Source organism: Fundulus heteroclitus, chromosome 8 (genome assembly GCF_011125445.2).
Source record: "Fundulus heteroclitus isolate FHET01 chromosome 8, MU-UCD_Fhet_4.1, whole genome shotgun sequence".
Classification (NCBI taxonomy): domain Eukaryota; kingdom Metazoa; phylum Chordata; class Actinopteri; order Cyprinodontiformes; family Fundulidae; genus Fundulus; species Fundulus heteroclitus.
The window spans coordinates 6,711,687-6,733,035 of NC_046368.1; the positions used below are offsets into that span (position 1 = coordinate 6,711,687).

The 21,349-nt window shown below is 38.8% G+C and overlaps 1 protein-coding gene across 2 annotated transcripts in view; it reads left to right on the top strand.

Moving 5' to 3' along the window:
* Positions 1-392: 392 nt before the first annotated feature.
* The window catches only part of pip5k1ba (phosphatidylinositol-4-phosphate 5-kinase, type I, beta a), a 38,040-nt gene continuing 17,083 nt past the window's right edge, over positions 393-21,349 (top strand). For both annotated transcript variants that reach the window (XM_036140015.1, XM_036140016.1), the window contains exons 1-5: positions 393-490; positions 14,934-15,159; positions 18,643-18,773; positions 20,703-20,820; positions 20,943-21,095. In XM_036140015.1, coding sequence (XP_035995908.1) covers positions 15,088-15,159; positions 18,643-18,773; positions 20,703-20,820; positions 20,943-21,095 — 474 coding nt within the window. In that variant the 5' untranslated portion in view covers positions 393-490; positions 14,934-15,087. The remainder of the gene's footprint in view (positions 491-14,933; positions 15,160-18,642; positions 18,774-20,702; positions 20,821-20,942; positions 21,096-21,349) is intronic.

Here is a 21,349-nt window from a genome sequence, read left to right on the forward strand (position 1 = left end):
GGTAATGTTTACTCCTTGGTTCATGTTGGTCAGTATGAATTACCATTTAAATTTGTGTATATAAGTCTCATCTGACTATCAAACGCAGGATCGGCCAAACTATGAAAAAAAGTGTGACTTATAGTCTGGAAAATATGTTAGTTGGGATCATGCAGTCGAGACAGTTTCCAAATGCAATATTAAAACCTCCAAAAACCGCTCTGCAAAACAAGTTTAGAAGGTCTTGGTAACCTGGTTAGTTCTTTTTTCTCTCAGCATAACGTTTGCAGCAGATTAAACTCCAGCTCAGACTCAAAACGAGGATAAGCGCAACAGGTGGGCGGAGAGAGGCGCGAACAGAGGAAGACAGAGTCAGAGGGGAAGTGGTGAGGATGCTTTACAGTTGCAGCAGCAGCCGGCTCTTCATTTCTCCGCAGCTCACGTAACCCTGGTGTTGGTGTTTCCTCAGACCTGCGTTCATCAGCGCCTTCACAGCATCCTGGCTATTCAGGTAAGACTTCTTTTGCTCGTATTCCTCTTCCTCCTCACAGACGCAGCCTGTTCCTCGCCCTCCTGGCTGTCGGTAAGAGTTTCTGCCTCCCGGGGTGAGCGGCAGAGACCGAACGACCCAGCCCATCTGGCCCGTTTGCGGATCGGCCCCGCAGCGGGAACATGAGCTGAAGATAACATCACAAGAGGAAATCAGCTCTACTTCCTCACTCAGACAAAAATAAAAGCAAAATGCCACCAACGAGCTGGAAAGGAGCACTTTCTGTCATTTACATACATGTAAAGGAGCGGCGGCCTGCAGGTTTAAATATTTGCTTTCCCCAACCTGAGCCGTCAAGTTAAACACCGGCCTGTTTGCAGTATACACCCAGCTCTGACAGGCAGCTGGTGGACGCCACTCGGCTTTTAGGAGGTGTCGACTTAACCTCAGGGTGTAGTCTGGGCCTTTTTAAAAAATGGCAAGTCACCTAAACTCAAAGATTTAGCTGTATAACCTAGATCTCTGACAGAGTTCAACAATAAATACGTTGCTTACAGCTCAGATGAGCTCAGTTGACATTAAACATTTTGTGTAGGTGAAGATCCTCAGTCATCCAAGGCCAAAAAAGGTTAAAAAATAAAACAAGTGGACTTCTGTTCTGAAGCTGAAGACGTTTTCGCGTCCCATCCACAGAGAAAGTTTCCTGGATGGGAAGCGAAACGTCTCCAGCTTCAGAATAGAAGTCCAGTTGTTTTCATTTTTTTTAGCCTTTATCTGGATTAAAAACATGTCAACGAACACAAAAAGCAGCTTTCGAGTAATGACTTCATGTGGAGACTGCTGTTTTTTGTGTTTATTGACATTGAAATTTGTGGAATCACGCAGTCACTTAAATACAACCTGAAGTAGGCTAAAAGGTCTCACAAAACGATACAACATGATCTGATCTACTAACCTGACCCTAGCCAGCTGTATGTCGCTCCGCCTAGCTTCACTCACATCCATCTGGGACATCTTCCATTGAAAGTGATTTCTTCAACCAATTTTATTGTCTGGCCAATCAGGACGCAGGGCTGGAGTTTCATAGATGTGACGTAGTGGAGAAGCGACCGTGAAAAAAAATAATGGCGGCTCGCATCGAGGAAGCAAGCGTTAACATTGATGCTGCTATTTCTTCCGTGTTGTCCAATCTACCTAATATTGTTTCATTAAAAGAACATCAGAGAACGGCTCTGAAGGCTTTTGTTGGTGGAAACCATGTTTTCGCCCTTCTCCCGACCGGATTTGGCAAGTTTTGTTTTCCGGGGCACGTCCATGGTGGAGCGGTTAGCGGTTAGCGCCCCGGAGCGGTTAGCGGTTAGCGCCCCGGAGCGGTTAGCGGTTAGCGCCCCGGAGCGGTTAGCGGTTGGCGCCCCGGAGCGGTTAGCGGTAAGCGCCCCGGAGCGGTTAGCGGTTGGCGCCCCGGAGCGGTTAGCGGTTAGCGCGAACCATATTAGGAGGCCTTTAGTCCTCGACGCGGTCGGCCCGGGATCGACTCCGACCCGCGGCGCTTTGCCGCCTGTCTTCCCCCCTCTTCCTGTCAGCTCACTGTCAATAAAACACGTGCCACTAGAGCCGCAAACACAGAAAAAAAAATAAAATAGTTTTGTTTTTTCCTGCGTCGCTCTCACAGCGTCACGGGTTAGCTTTGGTGTGAGTGGTTGAAATAGCACGTCGATAAAGATGACAGACAAGTGGCTTATCCAATCATATGCAAGGATTTTTGATAAGGCCCAGCCTTCAATAAAGGCAATTTCTATGGCGGTGTCCCAGATGGATGTGAGTGGAGCTAGGCGGAGCGACATCCGTTTGGTTAGGGTCAGGTTACCGATCTACAGAAATACGAGAAGAAATGGAAAAATAAAAGCCACTTCTAAGGCTTTATGACCCCAGAGAACCACAGTGAGAAGCACAAATGGAGAAAAGCAAGGAACAGTGGAGAACCGTCCCAGCAGAGGTCGACCTACTAAAATTACTCCAAGATAGGGTGACCAGACGTCCCCGTTTTCCGGGGACTGTCCCCGTTTTGGACCACCTGTCCCCGGCTAAAGCTGTCCCCGGAAATGTCCCCGATTTTACCGAGGGGGGAAATGTGTTGCGGTAGCTGGTTGCGCTGCTGATAATATAATGACGAGGAACAGAGCGCACCACTAGATGGCGGTAATGCTCCTTTTGGATGTCAGATGTCATTAAAACACGAAGAGGAAGAAGAAGAAGAAGACGAGCGTACCACTTCTAAAACAGAAGAAGAAGAAGTGAAAAGTCGTCAACTGGTGGCAACTGATGGGGAGCTGCTGTGTTATGGTAAGTGTGTTAATCGATTCATTTTATTTGGATCAAGCTGATCCTGTGAGAAATGTTTGGGTTTTTTCCAGGTTAAAAAATAATCAATAAAAAGTAAGACAAGACCACGAGTTGCTGCTCACATGAGTAAAAGACACTCAGATAAAATGTAACAGAATGATTGAAAACTCTTTGTAAAGCGCTAATCTGGTTCGCTGGTTCTCCAGGGATCAACAAGGGTTCGTCTAAAGAGGTTTTAGAACTGATTGGTGACCTTTAGTTTATATTTTAGATAGTTAGTTATTAGTAGAGTTATTACAAGTTGTTTTGCTGATTTATGGTTGTGATTTATGAGCATAGACTTCCAGGCTTAGGTTTAGCTTTTCTACTGCTCAGTTTGGATTTATGAAAGTTCCTCATGAAAAAATAGGAGTCAGTAACAGGAGAACTGAATGAAGATCTGCATGATCTGAGAATGATGGAGTAGAAGATAACCACCTATTTAATGTCCATTTATTATGTTGTTTTTGCTTATAGCTCCTAGTATTGTGGTAATTAGCATTTTTTTTATTTAATCAGAGGAAATAATAATAATAATTGGAAGTTTTCATGTTGTACATTCAAATGTTTTTGGAAGTGATTTTAAATATATAATGTCTCTGTTTTAGAATAATGTAAGATTGATACAAAAGGAGAGAGGAAGAAGATAGGAAGACAGAAAGGAGATTAAATGAGAGTGGAGGAAAATAGGAATATTGATGTAAAGAATGATTGACGAGAAGGGAGAAATATTTACTTAGAATATTAATAAAGTTCAAGTGATAAAGCTCTGACATGATATACTCAGGTTTGAGCTGAGAAGCCCAATTGTCTGAGGATATAACCTCTTTCTGAGTCTCTGCACTGAACATGTGTTTCAATGCACTTCCCTAGCTGTGGCACAATAAAGAGGCAGTTTAGTTGTTTTTTTTTCTTGTGTTTTAAAAATTTCAGTTCTGCACATAATATATCCTCTTCTCCTCTTATTTTATCCAGACCTTTGGATACCGTGGCTGATGGCTCTTCAGACACAGAAGGCCTTGAAGAAACCAGAGATGATCTCATGTTAGCTGACTCACTGACCGGAGTTAACTTACCTTATAGGAGCAAACAATATACTCACACATCAGCTACTACCATACACATACACATAATGTAGTTATACACACTTTATGTAAGTTTATACATGCTCATGCTGCACTACACACAATCACTTGCATTCATGTCAAGGGGTTTTCCAAGTCTGTGCCTTTGTTTTACCTCACATCACCACAATTCATTGGACAATGTCTTGTTCCAAACAGGCTCTATGCACTATGTGCTCTATGTGCTTATAGCCCATTATGGGAGAAATTAATCTGCTTTGTGATGCACAGAACCCTTATGTGGTCAGTTGACAGTAAGAAACATATATCATCCTTTACCAGCGGGCTTGACTACTACTTTTTGATGTTAACGCAGAAAAACCTATTTCTCATAGGTATGTAGACGTGAACAGAATGAGTATTTGTTGCAGTTTTTTGAAATTTGGGGGACTCTGTCTCCACAGTAAGCCACAGGCTAAATGTTTGTATTTACTGGTTTTTCTTTTCCTCATGTCACTTTCCCCTTAGGGGGTGGCAGAGCTCTTTGAGCCCCACAAAATTGGAAAACCTTGCTAACCACTCTGGACCCCTCCACTCCCACTCCCACCACTTTGCCCCAACCCAGAGACACAGTTCTAGTTTCTATTAATCTTAGGATGCACTAAAGGTCTGGAGAGGCACATTCCTGTCTTTTACACTTGATTTTTATTGTTTAAATATTAATAAACATGTAAAAATAAACAAAACCATTACTGTCCCCGTTTCCTAATTTCATCTTGATTAGATGTATTGATTTTTATCCACGAGCAAGAAATGTCCCCAGATTTGATTTTAGAAATCTGGTCACCTTACTCCAAGAGCTCGTCAACGACTCGTCATGGCGGTCACAGACTGACCCAGGAACACCTAAAGCTCTGCAGGCCTCACTTAGCCCAGCTGAGATCATGATTCAGCAATAAGAGGCTGTTTCTTCTCGTCAAATCTGTTCTCAGCAAGAACACAGGAAGTACGGACTTGGGGAGAACTGGAGCACGCAGAACGTATCTCTGTGTGTTGGAACAGAAACGTACTCGTGTTCTCGTGACGTCAGCACACGCATTTCACCTCCTGTTATTAGTCGTCTTTAGATGACAATAAATAATTACTTATATTCACCATAAAATGAAATAATTGTGTGAATAATTGCTGAATGTGTGAGGTAATATTTTGTGTTAAATAAATTATAGTGTAAGTTTTTTTAACATACAAAACTATTTATACACTACACCATATTTTATTGAAAAGATTTTTAAAGCAATAATATTTTTAATATCTAAAAAAGCCTAAAAAATATCCAAAAAATTGTAATTAAAAAATTGTAATTCATTAGAATTAAAAAATTCTCGCCTCAAACGATCTGAAAACGTACTTTTGAAGAACAGCAGCAGAAAAAGGACATTTTTAACTTACCACTGTGAGCTCCGTTTGCGCTGTCCTGAATAGAGCTGCGGCCGCAGTGCATTCTGGGAAAGCGGTCAGTCTGAAGAACGCACAAGTCTGCTCTGATGCATGCTGGGTAAAGATAAAGTGAACAACTCATCTGTGAGGTCACAGACTAACCCAGGGCAACACCTAGCTCAGCCGAGGTCAGAGGGATTTTAAAGACTTTTTGGAAAATATTTAGTTTCATAAGTCATAGGTAGAGTATTTTTAAGGGTCTTGTCCTGCTACGTTTGATTAAAACTAACACAGCATTTCAGACAGAATAACCTCAGATTCATACAAACAAGGTGGTAGCAGTGTGACGGCTTGGTTGCTTCAGGACCCAGACAACAGGATGTAGAGAACCATGAATTCTGCTCCTGTAGAACATCTGACCATCAGTCTGTGACCATACGCACATTAGCTTTACGCAGCAAGACAATTATTATGAGCATAATGATATGAGCTATTATGAATAGCTAAAAAACAAAAAATAAGGTTTTGGAGCGGTGTAGTCAAAGCCTGGACATAAATCCAATTGGGAATCCGATGTATGGCCTTAAAAGGCAAGTTAAGGCAAATTTATTTGAATAGCACATTTCAGTACAGAGACAATGCAAAGTGCTTTACATGATTAAAATACAGAAAAAAAGGCTGTTAATGCTCAAAAATGTGTCCAAATTAAAACAGCAAGTGGACCAGAACTCCCCCACAGTGATTAAAAAGTAGCCAGAACCAATTATCACATGGGACCGGGTTGGTTTGGGTAGTTATTGTTTATTATGAAAACTACTTTTTGTACTTACTCAGCTTATTATCTTTGTCTGATATTGCTCGTTTTAAACATCTAGGTGGGTGAAAAAAAAAGCAAAAGAAGAAGAAGAAGAAATCTGTAATGGAGAAATATCGTTTCACAGCCCTGTTCAGCTTCAGTAATTTATAAATCGGAGATAAAATGATAAACGCAGGAAGGAGTCATCGGTACAGCCTGGTTCCAACAGACAGATTCTAACCACCATAAACAGATAAGCATCTGAATGAAAACATAATGCATAAGAATGCCTGATAAATTGGCCATATTGATGATAAAGATTGATCTTAGTTTTTTTTTTTTTACATATCGGTATCAGCCCCATGAGTAAAAGTGAGCTGAAATTAATAACCAATGTTTAGTTTCATCCTTTGGCCATTTGTATATGTGTCTCTGGGCGTGGGGGAGTATGGGATGGGGGGGGGGGGGTAGTTAAAGCAGAGAAGCAATGTCAGTGGTGTGATAATTTTTTTCAAGGTGTCAAAAGGGAAGGGAAATGTACATAAAATCGTTAATCGGCCCTTACAGCAATACTGATATAGGATACCGTTATTGGCCCAAATGTTCAAATCACTGCACCCCTGGTTAAAATGTATTTTATTAGAGGAAAAGCAGACTTGATTCTCCAGTAAAATGTTGTTGTGAACTTTGAGAAACTCAATTTGAGAGCCCAATGGTGAGATGTTGCTTTTAGCTGTTCGCCAGCAGTGTTCATCACTAACAGGAGAGACAGTAGTTCAGCCGGGATTAAACGACTCATAGCTCACAACACAAGAATTCACCTGAAACCATGTGAGCGTCCATGGCAGGACCAATCAGAGGTGGAATAACAGGAAGTTAATACAGGCTGCTTATATACTGGGGAGGAGGGGGGGGGGGGGCTATCATCCATCCATCCATCCATCCATCCACCCATCTATCTATCATTTATCCATCCATCCATCCAACATCCATCCATCCATCCATCCATCTAACATCTATTCATCTATCATCCATCCATCATCCATCCATCCATCCATCCATCATCCATTTATCATCCATCCATCATCCATTTATCATCCATCCATCTATCATCCATCCATCATCCATTTATCCATCGATCCAACATCCATTCATCCATCCATCCATCATCCATCCATCCATCTATCATTTATCCATCCATCCATCCAACATCCATTTATCCATCCATCCATCCATCCATCTAACATCTATTCATCTATCATCCATCCATCATCCATCCATCCATCTATCATCCATCCATCCATCCATCCATCATCCATCCATCCATCATCCATCCATCCATCCATCCATCCATCTAACATCTATTCATCTATCATCCATCCATCATCCATCCATCCATCTATCATCCATCCATCCATCATCCATTTATCATCCATCCATCCATCCATCTAACATCTATTCATCTATCATCCATCCATCATCCATCCATCCATCTATCATCCATCCATCTATCCATCCATCATACATTTATTATCCATCCATCCATCCATCATCCATTTATCATCCATCCATCTATCATCCATCCATCATCCGTTTATCCATCCATCCATCCATCTAACATCTATTCATCTATCATCCATCCATCATCCATCCATCCATCTATCATCCATCCATCCATCATCCATTTATCATCCATCCATCCATCCATCTAACATCTATTCATCTATCATCCATCCATCATCCATCCATCCATCTATCATCCATCCATCTATCCATCCATCATACATTTATTATCCATCCATCCATCCATCATCCATTTATCATCCATCCATCTATCATCCATCCATCATCCGTTTATCCATCGATCCAACATCCATTCATCCATCCATCCATTATCCATCCATCCATCTATCATTTATCCATCCATCCATCCATCCAACATCCATCCATCCATCCATCCATCTAACATCTATTCATGTATCATCCATCCATCATCCATCCATCCATCTATCATCCATCCATCCATCATCCATCTATCATCCATCCATCCATCCATCCATCCATCCTCTTCCGCTTATCCGGGGTCGGGTCGTGGGGGTAGCATGTAGAAAAAATGTAACAGAAACATGAACCAAATCACTAAATCCATGATGTACAGAAATCTAAACAAGAGGAATTAAGCAGACTCTACAGACGAATAAGCAACACTAAAATGTATAAAACCGACAAATGCACGATCCCAGGAACCTAAAACTAATAACTAGTCAGATACCTGGGCATCATGAAAAACACATCTTTTCTTAGTATCATGCAGCTGCTTTTTGCTTGGTGAAATATCAGAAATTGTGGCTGTGAAAATCGAGTTTAAGTCGATCGCTGACCCCCAAAAAACGGAGTTCATGCTGTGTTTGCTTGATGTTCCAGACCTAAAGAACCTCGTCTTTCAATTCAAAGTTGTCAAACATAGGAGCTCAACCCACAACGTAGTCCTCCTGTGGCCCAACTGCTTTCTAAAATATTAACAACCTTCACTTGTGTAGCTGTGGGCTTGCCCCTTACCTTTCTCTTGATCATCCTAACCTCCTAAGGAAAGGTTTAGAGTACGAAACCAAGAAGCCAAACCGACTAAAGCTGATATTGGACGTCTTCCATTTTCCACCAGTCATTTCCAGGCTGTATTATTATGATAAAATCTTCATTCATAGCCAATCCACAGGTACCAGAGGTCAGACTTTTGGGCCAAGTGGGATAAACTACGGTACGTTTAGGCCAGGCGCATCCAAAGTGCGGCCCCTGTGCTGATTTTGTTCAAGAAAGATTTGGCTGACCAGCCCTGGTGGCTGGTGCAGATGGGAACTTTTTATATTTTTTTATTTGGATAAAATGATCACAGACAAGTTCAAATCTTACAACAATAATTTGTCTTTTAATAACCACACATTTTACATGCTTTTTAAACGTAATTGTAAATCCAATGACTTTTACCCAAATGTAGACTTTGGTGTGTTAAAATCTGATTGGTATTGATTTAAATACAGATAGTCTAATTCAGGGGTGTCAAACTCATTTTGGTTTAGGGGCCGCATTCAGCTTAATCTGATCTCAAGAGGGCCACACGAGTTAACTCATTGCAAGATTAAATAGAACTAATAAATGTGGACTTGTTCATTTTTATATTAAGTTAATTTCACTTTTACACAAAATATTATGAATAACCTCAGCGTTTTTAAGAAAAGTATGTGCAATTTGAACAATACTTTTACTCAGTTAAACATTTACTTAAGTGCATTATGCATAAGAACTGATCACAGTGATTATACAATGTTGAAAAACATTTATTCACATTTTTTGGAACTTAAAAACACTGTCCTGCATGACAAAATACATCAAACAGATAAAAATTAAGAAATTATTTAAATTTTTCCACACCTGAAGCTTAATCTGCTAATTAAAACACAGCGCCCCTCGTGGACAATATAGGAACTGCATATTTTCAATTAAACAAAATACATTCACTGGCACAACAACAAAAACAACAACAACAGTGAGAGTAACAGGAAATGCAGGCTTGTTAACAGGAAGAACCAGCAAATAACAAAACTAAACAGTGAGCTGAAATACAGAGGGAAGTGTGGAGGAAAGACGTTGGAAACCGATGTGTTAATCTGCAGATAACGAGGGGCAGCTGGGGCAAAGGGTATGGCAAAGGGAGGCTGAGGAAGGGAGACTAATTAACACCAATGGAGCTGAACAGAGATACGATGAAATAATAAAACCAAGGAGAAAATCTAACAGGGAATAATTAGTAAACTAAACACAAGGAAAAACTAATAAGGCATGAAAATAGAACATAATGAACAAATTATGGAAAAAACGAGAGCTGAAGCTCAACGCCCAGAGGATCATAATGGTGTGTGTTAAATCCTTGTCAATCTGAAACATATAAAGGGTCTTAAACATATGACTTGGTAGCAGCAAGGTGTGCAACTCTCTAAGTTTTTTCAGTCAATTGTTTGGCAGAGAAGGTCTATTCTCAGCAGCAACAACAGGATACGGGTCACTCTTTCTTCTGAATAGCTTGCTGTATTTAGCCAAATTGAACAAATAATTGCGCAAAGTTCTCTTTTCAGTTAAACTCACAGGATGTTTCTGGTCCTATTCACAATCAAATTAAAATAAAAGTACTAGCGTGGTTAATAAAAGATCAATACTTTGTGTTCAATGCACAATTTTCCCTTTTAATTTGTCTGCATCTTGTTTTAAATCCCCAGCTTCAGTGCCCTAAAAGTCTAAAAAAGTATACAGTATATCAACCGCCTGGACAGTTGGGGCACATTTGTTCAGGCCACAAAAAAAAAAGTTTCCTTGGGCTATATATGGTCTAAGGAATCCAAATCAGTTTATATATTTAAAGCAATGTTGTGCGTATGCATTTGTTTTCGCATTATGGTTATTTTTTTCTTCTGGCCACATTAGAATAACGAAGAATTGTTGTAAATATTGTACTAAAGTCTGAAACTAATGCTAATAGGAGTGAATCGGTAGCTTTTATGTATGAAATGTCTTCAGATGTTTTATATAAAATCTTCAAAGTCCACCGCTGGTGATTAGGTCTTGGTCAAAGTCATTAAAAACTGGACTTTTACCCACTAGGCTAGAGCTGCTCTGCTGTATGGGTCACATAACACATTTTTACGTTTATGATGTGATTTTTTTCTGGTCGTTGTTTTGTTAACACGAAGATTTAACCAGTGCAACAATGTGCAAAAAACAAACAAAATTGTAACTTTATTCATTTGAATTATACATTTTTTATAAACAAAAAGTGACTCATTGAACCTTCCTCATGGTGCTTAATAACCTTGGTCTGAAATACCAAGTAATGTCTTTTTTATATGGATACAATAACAAATGCAGGCTTTTTCAGTTTTTCAATTCTTCTTATTATTATTACGTCATTTGACTGGAAACTATGTGCTGATTTTCCACTGATATTAACATCCCACGGAAGAAAATATATCCTTCTCCTGTTTGCAAACCTAAAAATAGAAATAAAATTGTGTTTCTTTATAAACTTTAATAGGTAGATATTTATGACAAATTATAAATCGGCAATAAGAACAAAAGGTCATGTAACATTTTGAGCTCTAAAAACTTAACTGGACTGATTTGGCTCATTATATAGTAAAGGTTGCAGACCGCTGGACTAGATTTATTTCTATTAATTAAAACCCACATTTTGGCACTTTTATTAACTCATCTACAAGACTGATTATACAGTTGGTTTTATTTCTAATAATAAGAAAGTCCATGCAAATAAATCATCTTTCTCCAGTCCAAGGTTTGTTGAGAAACCAGGAAATCATCTGCCATTCCAAAAAAAAGGTAAAAAACAAAACAACTGGACTTGTTTTCAGTAGTTGAAGATGTTTCGCTTCCTCTCCTGGAAGCTTTCTCAATTCAAAAAGTCTGGAGTAATGTGGAGTACCAAGCTTTATACTACTGCCAAACAAAGGCCTTGTAATGGCTTAGATAACATGCAAATACAACAGAAACAGGTCCACCCCTTAGTAATGGGCGGTTTACTCCAGACTTTTTGAATTGAGAAAGCCTCCTGGAGAGGAAGCGAAACGTCTTCAACTACGGAAAACAAGTCCAGTTGCTTTGTTTTTTACCTTTTTTTTGGAATGACCATGACCTGGATGACTGAGAATCTTCACCAGCGAAATCATCTGCCATAAACTTTAAACAACCACTAGGTCACATTTAAAAAAAAAAAAGGGTTTTCTTCTGTTCAGGTTTTTCTGCCTCGTATTTTAATATGCAAACTATTCTCACACCGTGAGAAAGGATCCCTGAAAAACAGATTTTTTTTTTTTTCTTGACGACCCTCCTCGACCCAGTTTAGTTCTCCTCGAGTCAAGACCACAAAACCACATCCTGAAGCAGAGCCTTAAAATAAACAGCTCTCCTCTTTCTGTCTATCTTTCTGTGCCACTTTTTGCAAGTTCACTCAAGGCTCCAAAACATTTCATACAAAAAAAAAAGAAGAAGAAAAGAAATTAGTTGCGTATGAAAGTGTTTCTGACATCCGATGCCGAAAGAAACGAGAAATCAGACGAGAAATTAACATGAGTTTCATAACTTCTGCTGGTTTGTTAAAGTCTGATGTAGTCATTGTGTTGAAGTTGATGAGGTTCGTTATGCACCGGAGGGGTTTTCCACCGGGAAGAGAGAAGTTACTAATTGTTTTACACAAGGACAATGACCCTCGGCGTACACTGCCAAACGTTTAATCTGTATAAATAACAGAAACTTGAATGCAACAGTTGTTCAGATGTGTCAGTATTTCAATAAAATTACAGTTAAACCAACATAGAGAGAGCTGATTATTCTGTTCAGGGGTGAATTAAGATTACAGTGAAAATTGATACAAATAATCACTTTAATTCTTGTTACAGTTCCACGGAACAAGCGCAATTTAACAGAAAATTGTGGTTTTACCGCATGTAGGATAAAGGAAGACAACTCGTCTGCAGGGTTGCACAGCGGCGCGGTTTGTAGCACTTTAACCTTGCAGCAAGGCAGCAGTGCTAAACCAGGTCTACGTTCAAATCCCAGCCTGGGTCCTTTCCATCAGGAGTTTGCATGTTCTTTTTGTGCATGTGTGGGTTCTCTTGGGGTACGCTAACAGTCTAAAAACATGAATGCTGAGTCAATAGGTCTCTACAAATTCCCCTTAGGCGTTATTGCGCAATAATGCAGAATAGCCGGACCAGTGCATGATCGTCTGCTCTGGTTAGCTCTTGCTACAGATTAAACACAAAACTGAGTTTTTATAATATAACACATTTCTGCATTGATTCGTTCAGCCTTTAACCTACTTCCCAGCTAAGGGTAATCTGGACTAATGCCATGTTGTTCAGATGTTACAGTAAATAAGTGGCCGAAATAAAGACAAACATTTTCCCAGAAAATGTATTTATTGTTTAATTACCTTTTTGGTCCATAAACATGTTTACCATGCAAAGTTTAAATAGGAAATGACACAATGAAACAATTAATAAAAACAAAGAGCTAAATTAAACTAAAATGTTCCACCTACATCTGAAGCAGTCGCCTATTTCATTTCCAGATGGAACATGGTCTGCTCTGGTTGGATAACATCACTGTTATGTAAGTCGTAGTTTCTTAGAATGTTCCCAGAATGCATTGCAAATCTACAGTAATGTGAAGTAAACAGATTATACAGTACAGAACTGTGGTTCATTATGTAGTGTCATTTTACTGTTAAAATCAACCAAAAAGCGCATTTCTAGATTACCGCCAAACAAAGAGCGATGTTTTTTTAGCGAGTATTACAAAGTCCTCAGTCTCATAGAAGAGTTGTGGTCCAGCAGCCTCCAAACATGACCCGGTTACACCAGTTTTGTCAGAAAACAAAATCTGCCAACTTTCAAGCAAACGCCTACGTGAAGCGTGACGAAAGCAACTTATCACATTTGTTCTACATAATACAATTTAAAAGTTAATTTGAGAAAAACATGAAAGGAAATGAATGCAAACTTCTGAATCAGAACAAAACAATAAGTAATTCTCTTTATAAAATCTCTCACTATGATGGCATTTAGCAAGTAAACACAATGTTGTGCTAAAACCGGATTAGTTTATCATTGTGGGCTTTAATGTCAGACAGTGAGAACAAGATTCTGTCGTTTTGTAAACAGACCGCCCGACTCATAGAAACTAATTTGTAATATGTTGGAAATGTCCTTTCCTTTAGTTGTTTTGGGAAGTTCAACGTCCCCACCTTCTCTGATCGTTTCTCAGCCAACCTTATCTTTTTAGCCCAATACCAGATGATGTAAATGAATCTGTGTTGATTCAAGGGACCAAAAGATCCATTCCCTACTTGGTCAAGAAATCCAATTTTCTGCTCAACTTTCAGAAATGTGAAAAATGCAGCTAACAGTTCTTTGGAAATCAGCCCATTTGCCAACTCCCCCTTAATACTGTCAGAACCAGTTATCTGAGACTATGACAACCGGACATAAAGGCTCCTTTAACCAAGTTAGTAATATGGGCCAGAGAGTACAGACACCACTACACCACAATGTAAGGCATTTAATATTACCGTACCAATCCTACTTCATTAGAATAAAGCTAGATTTTAGAAACTAGATTTATCAGCGAAAGTAAAATTTTGGTATCAAAATTCCAAAAAAAGTAAAAAACAAAGCAACTGGACTTGTTTTCCGTAGTTTGAAGACGTTTCGCTTCCTATCCAGGAATCAAAAGATGGAATCAAAAGAATGAAGAAGTTTTGGGCTTTTGGTGCTGATGTTGTCGTACCTGGAGAAAACCCGTGAATGAATAGGGACAACATGACAACTTCAGTTATAAAAGGCCCAAACTGGATTTGAACACATAACCCTTATTTTGTGAGGCAAGAACCAAAAGAACAAGCCTTTGTTTTGTCCCGGGCTGCGTTTTGGGAAGCTCACAGTCTAAGCTCTAAGCCTCGTGGCTGCCGTTATGAAAGTGGGAGATTTTTTTTTTTGTGTGTGTAACAGGTCTTACAATCCTTCTTAACTGGGATTAAGGGTTATTGTGGAGGATTCTGAAGGTAAAGTCTTACAAAAACTGAAAAGGACCTCAGAACAGCTGAGACAGAACAGCCTGTACGAGGTCAGGCTACATGCAAGGAACACAACTAACTGGCTTTGTTTTTACAATTGCTAAACCTTTTCCTAATGCAAATGTCTTCTTCTCTTTACATCTACAGGACGTCCCTACATGCGAAATGCATTTTCCATGAAGCCCATTGATCGTACAGTGGCGCATCATTGGTCCATTCATTAGAGGGTGGAAAAAAGGAAGTTGGAGTTGGAGGAAGGACAGCCAAGCTTCCCTCTGATAAAGTTCTCTAAACCCAAAAGATGTCAACACAGACTATCGATAAGGCAGGAAGAGGAACCAAAACCTCTAAAACCTCAAAGGATCACAAAAAGGTAAGAATACATTATTATTGTTCTGACATCCTAGTTGATTGTTTTTCTATGTTTAAACAACTATATTTGACACATATTTAATCGTCAACAGTAGGTTCCGTATTCAAAGGTTAAGTTTTTTTATTCAGTTTCACGTGAAAGCTGTTCATCACAGATAAGTTCTGGGATCAAACTGAAGTATTGGAAATGTGTTAACATTATAATCTTTAAACTACTGGTAATATCCACACATTTTCAATCTGACCATCATTTTCAACCACCTCAATGCAACTGAACTGGACTTTCAGTTCCTTGTTAACAATGATAAAAATTTGTTATTTATAGTAAGAACCTAAAGTTAAATTGTGGAATCAAAAATAACTATACTCAGCTATATAATGCGGTTATTTTTTGTTATTCTGATCAATATGTTTACCTTTTATAACTCTAAAGGCTGTATTAAGAATATCGGACTGGAAAATGCTTTTATTTTTTTAGCGCTATCGTTCTTTATTTAATATAGCTGCCCTTTAATATAGGGGATAATTTCCTTGTGGCGTGGTGGAAGTTTCCGGCGGATAGAGGAAAAAAATAAATTAAAAAAACCACAGAGACCGAAGCTACACAGTTGTTCTTACCGTAGCTGAAAACATTTTGGGGCATGATCAGCAAACTTCGGTTATTTTGGATAATTAATCATTGAACAACTCCTGTAAGAAGATTTCACTGTGGAACCTGAATAAACGGTTGTCTGTCATCTTGTTTACACCAGAATACCGTGCAGCGTAATGTAAACCACGCGTCTCTGTGCTTCGGATCCCACGTAACCTAATGAATGGAAAGAAAAATAGACGATTTAAGTAATGGGGAACAGGCATTGTTGTTGGATGGAAATGGGACCGCAAACTTCAGTTTGGAAAAAACAAACCAGATCTACTGTTATCACCCTTCACAGCTAAGAATTAACATATAACTATGATCGTATTTATTAATTATAAGGTCATTTTAATGTTGTATATATGTCTGTGGGCTCCATTGCTTCTCCTTGTTTACCCTTTTCACGCACAGCGCCATATCGCACACGTGGTCTTGTAATGGTAAATAAACACATCAGCACTTCATTTACTGAGAAATAGAGCAAAAACAAAGTGTAAAAAAAAACAGAAATAAAATATAACAAGCCAACAGAGTGCAATAATTTTGTCAGAAAACCTTTGTACGTAACCAGAGTGAACTAGTGGCATAGAAATGTATTAAGTCATCGTACGTGACTGAGGCCCCTTAATGCAGTAGAGCATCTTTGGATTTTGTTGGTATGGGAGTTTTCTATCACGAATGTACAGCTGGGAAATCTGTAGCAACTGCATGATATTATCTTAATAAAACAAAAAAATGTGTGGAATATGTTTCCAACACCGTGTTGTATCCAAGGCGCAAAGAATTAGAGCAGTTGTAGAGGTAAGAAGGGGTCCAACCAGGGACTTTCAACATGTATATAATAAAATGGTCATTGGGTATATATATATATATATATATATATATATATATATATATATATATATATATATATATGCTAAATCTAATCATAGATGCTGAGAAAGTAAAAAAAAAATGTGCTGATGTTATATATTTTTTTCAAAACGGCCTAATCTCAGACAATCACATACATTTTATTAAAATTGTTTTATGAAAGTGAAAGTATGTGGCTAGACCTCATGTTCAAAATAATTTTATAGTACTCTGTTGATCAATATGTTTTCAGTTTGAGTTTATTCATTTAAAAAAGGGAAACTGCATATTAATGCACATGCAAATATGCCACATTACAGCATATGGCTAATTTCCATCTGTAGTCCCTTCAGCAGGTTGCGTCAACAACATGAAATAATAAAATCAATAAAACAACAGTAAAAACAATTAGAGCAGTAAGCCATCATGGCTGTGAGCAGTATGAACAAGGGTAGAAATTACATAGAGAGATAACAATTCCTTGGAAGTAATAGGATAAGAAATAAAAGGAAAAGCAAGAACAATAAAAAATATAGTGGATCATAAAACATACAGGTCAATACTCACTTTACACTATCTTACTCATGTTCAATAAGATACTATTTTCAAAGGAATGTTATTGTTTTTTTTTTTAAACCACTTTGACTTATAGAAACCTTCTGGAATAAAAGTTAGGAGAGGGTTAGGGTTATATTCAGGATATACTCAGGATGTTATATTGTTCTCTCCTTTTCCTCTACTCTTTTTTTGTCACCTTTTCTCCCTTTTAACATTTTGTCTCATCGTTTCTTTTCCTTTTTTTTTTCTCTTCTACCTTCCCGTTTTTTTTTTTGTGTCCATTGAACGTTGAATATTCCCAGAATAAAATCTAATACAACTTTATGCATATATAAATCAAGCGGAGCACTATGGCCAAAGCAGTAAGGCTCCACTTGTGAAAGTAAAATCTGTTGGGCTCTCAAGACATCAATTCATAAAGCTGCACTGCCAGACAGGACACCTTAAAAATGATTGTGTAATTCATACCCATATCACATAATCAGTGGGGCGCTCTATGCAGGTGACGCTCCCCCTCATTATAAACAAGACAATGACCAGATCAAAGTCAGTACAGAGAATTCAGACATAACAAGGCTGTAACGTGCACAATAAATAGTGACCACTTATGGCAAAATTGTGAAAACAGGCTAAACTGATTTGGGAAATCCTCGAAGCAAGGAGGATGACAGCGTGGGTCCGATATGCTGCAAGTAGGGGCCCCAGATCTTATAGAAGCCATGTAATTTGAAGTGAAGGATGCACGTGACGTATTCCCTTGGAATGCAGTCCATACCAATGTTGTATCGTGACTTTTTTATTTAAGCAATATTTTTGTTCCAGAAGAGTAGGATGTTCTTTCTAGCAGCAAATGTCAGTATTTTAAAAAAAGTCTCTTATGTTTCCTGTCAGTGATTCGACCATCCGGGAGACCAAGTATCAGCCACATAGGGTCCATCCGTATTGGAACACCAAAGATGTCAGTTAGTTCAGACGCAATACCAGACCAATGCCTTTGTAACTTCACACATGACCAGAGACAATGAACATAATTACCAATCTCAGAGGCGCATTTCCATCAGAATGGGGAAATATTAGCATCCGTTTCATTGTTGACAATGAAACAACCGTTAGCAAATAGTGCTAACGGTTAGCGGCTACATGTTAGCATATTTTCAAACAACAACAACAATCTGAGGCTGTACATGAGGTCATTACTACCACTGAACATTTTACACGTTTACAAGCTAATTAACACTAAACACCAAGTAGGGATCCTCAAAGTCAATAATTGATCCTGAGGGTAACATGCTAATCCAGATACGTTTAACGGCAGCATATGCTGACTGATGCTAACTGATGCTAACTATAGACTGTTTATGAGATGAAAATGTAATACACGGAGTCAAGAATTAAGTAGTATTTAGTTTCTTTTTTTGTATTTAATATGTTTGGCAGCCCACACCAGAGGCCCTAAAAGGAGCCATCCAGCTGGGCATCGGTTATGCTGTTGGAAACCTCAGCTCCAAACCAGACAGAGATGTTCTCATGCAGGACTTTTCAGTGGTGGAAACCGTCTTCTTGCCCAGGTAAATATTTACCTACACTACATTATGTATTAAGCTGAAACAAGATCAGTTTTTATGTATCATTTAGTGGTAGAATTCAAGCCTATAACATGGATTATTCATATTTTGGTGCCTTTCTTAAGTGTGTATGTGACAGTAATGCAGTAATTTATATATTTTCAACAGGGAAGGTTGAAAGATGTAATCAATTGCATGTCATACAGGAAAAAAATAGAAGGACCAAATTAAGAAAGAAGACGCTAGTGCTGTCACATTTAATGAATTTAGTAAAGGAAATGAAGCTTTGAGTATTTTTACTCAGCGGGGGAGAAATAGTTTGACTTATGTGGTTAGCCACTGGTGGATTTTGTCATGGGTGAAATCGCTCACCACCCAGGACGACACCCTGGGAAGGGTACAACAACAGATAGGAGTATTCCTTTGCTTTTCAGAAAGTCCACTCAGTGGAGAGTGGTTTACTTTAAAGAATGCTTAAACCTGGACAGAATTCACATTTATTCCCTGTAGTACATTATTATACCAAAAATAAATCTGCCTGTTAATTCAAGTCTATTTATTCAGAGAGAAAAGAGTCACATATAAAGAAATTATTATTTTTAACCGAATCAGCAGAGGCCTACCAAATCTGGTTGATCACAGATTCTAGGAACACTTCATTTGCAATCTTCCCAGAGGTATAAATATTGTTTTTTGTCCTACCATCACAAACGTAAATATATGGAGTTTAATGCCACTGTGACTTAAAATGGGACCTTGTGCTTTGGTGGTCTGTAACTAAGATTGAGCTTTTCAGCAACAAACACAGCTGTTGGATCTAAAATAAATGAAGAATATATTGAAAGGGACTTCATGCTCACTCTTAAGCATGGGGGAGGAAAACTTTGTCACGGTAACTTAACTGGTGGAGTGGTGGCCTAGTGGTTAGAGAGCAGCACACTTGCATCCTGGAGAGGGATGGATTAAATGCAGATAACAACTTAATTGGAAAGTATGTTGCAATGACAATAAAGATCATGATTATTATTATTATAGAATACTCAAACATTTTGGGTAGAAATTTAATGATTTCTGTCAGAAAAGTAGGTCTTTTAGCTGAATAATAAAAAAATTGTTGAGTGATCTAAAGTAGCGGCCCTCAAACTGGGGTCCCCGGACCTCCGGGGGTCCGCAAACCACAGGTTGGGGGGTCTGTGAAACTCATGTTGTCGGGCCTGAGGAGGCACTGCTGAGGATGCATCGGGGTTGAGCTGAGTAACACAATGGCCAAATATTTAACTCCGTCCACTTCATCAGGTAAGGTAGAAGCCAAAACAAGTTTGGCTTTAACAAGAATGAGAATCTAATCTCCGCCAAATCTCTAATATTAGGTGTATTTATATACATTTTTTAAAACATACATAATTTCTAATGTATTTAATACTAAAATACTATCAGCCTGAGGAATCTAAAGGGGTCCTTGGAAAAAGGAGGAGGACTTAAGACTCTGGATGATTGAGAGAGATTACCAAAGAGCCCTTTTTATGTCTACTCCAATCTTCTGAAATGTTAGAGGAGAAGACTTAAAGCTGTCCTGTGAGTGAAAAGTTTATGTACAAATATTACCAGCAGAAAGGCCGATGATTGTGGCACAAGAGACTTTATGAGAAACATTTCCTAACATTTCTGTTGCTGAAACTCACACTCAAACATTTTTTGTGCAACACAGAACAATTCGCTGGAGAAACACAGAAGTCGGTTCAGACTGTTGGTTTAATTTTATGAAAACAAGCAGTCATTCTTGGTCAGACATTATCTAGAAATATGATGTCAGAGAAATTACTTTTGCAATGCTTGTTTTTTCCTCTGTGACTGATCACAATAGCTGTTACTATTCAAACAGCTACACCGATGAACCTTTTTTTAAATTGTTTTGTTTATTTTTATTTCCAGTGAAGGCAGCAACATGACCCCAGCGCATCACTTCCCAGATTTCCGTCTGAAAACGTACGCCCCGCTGGCTTTTCGCTACTTCAGGGAGCTCTTTGGGATCAAGCCAGACGACTATCTGGTGAGATTCAGAAACAGTTGAAGCTACAACATCCCTCTGATTCTTCAGTATGTGAAGAAGGTTTCCTCTGAATTAGTTGTGAAATGCTGTCGTGGTCAGACTGTTGCATCACTCTGTTTCAGTACTCCATCTGCAAGGAGCCACTGATAGAGCTCTCCAACCCTGGAGCCAGCAGTTCCTGGTTCTACCTCACCAGCGACGATGAGTTCATCATAAAGACGGTGCAGCACAAAGAGGCGGAGTTTCTGCAGAAGCTACTTCCTGGTTACTACATGGTGGGTTGCTGACGCAGATGTTTCCCAACAGTGACTCTATCACAGAGTGCTCTGAAAAAAGTGCTTACCTCACTACAGATATCTTCTTTTTTTTTTTACATTTTAAATTTTTTTTTAAACGTATCTTTATTACTTTTTCAACTTATACAGGAAAAGCTTTGTACAAAAGCATAAAAGCGTCTTATACTATGCAGAACAAGGCGAACAAGCAAACCGCTACAACGACAACGTCAACAAAAAAAACCCACACGGTG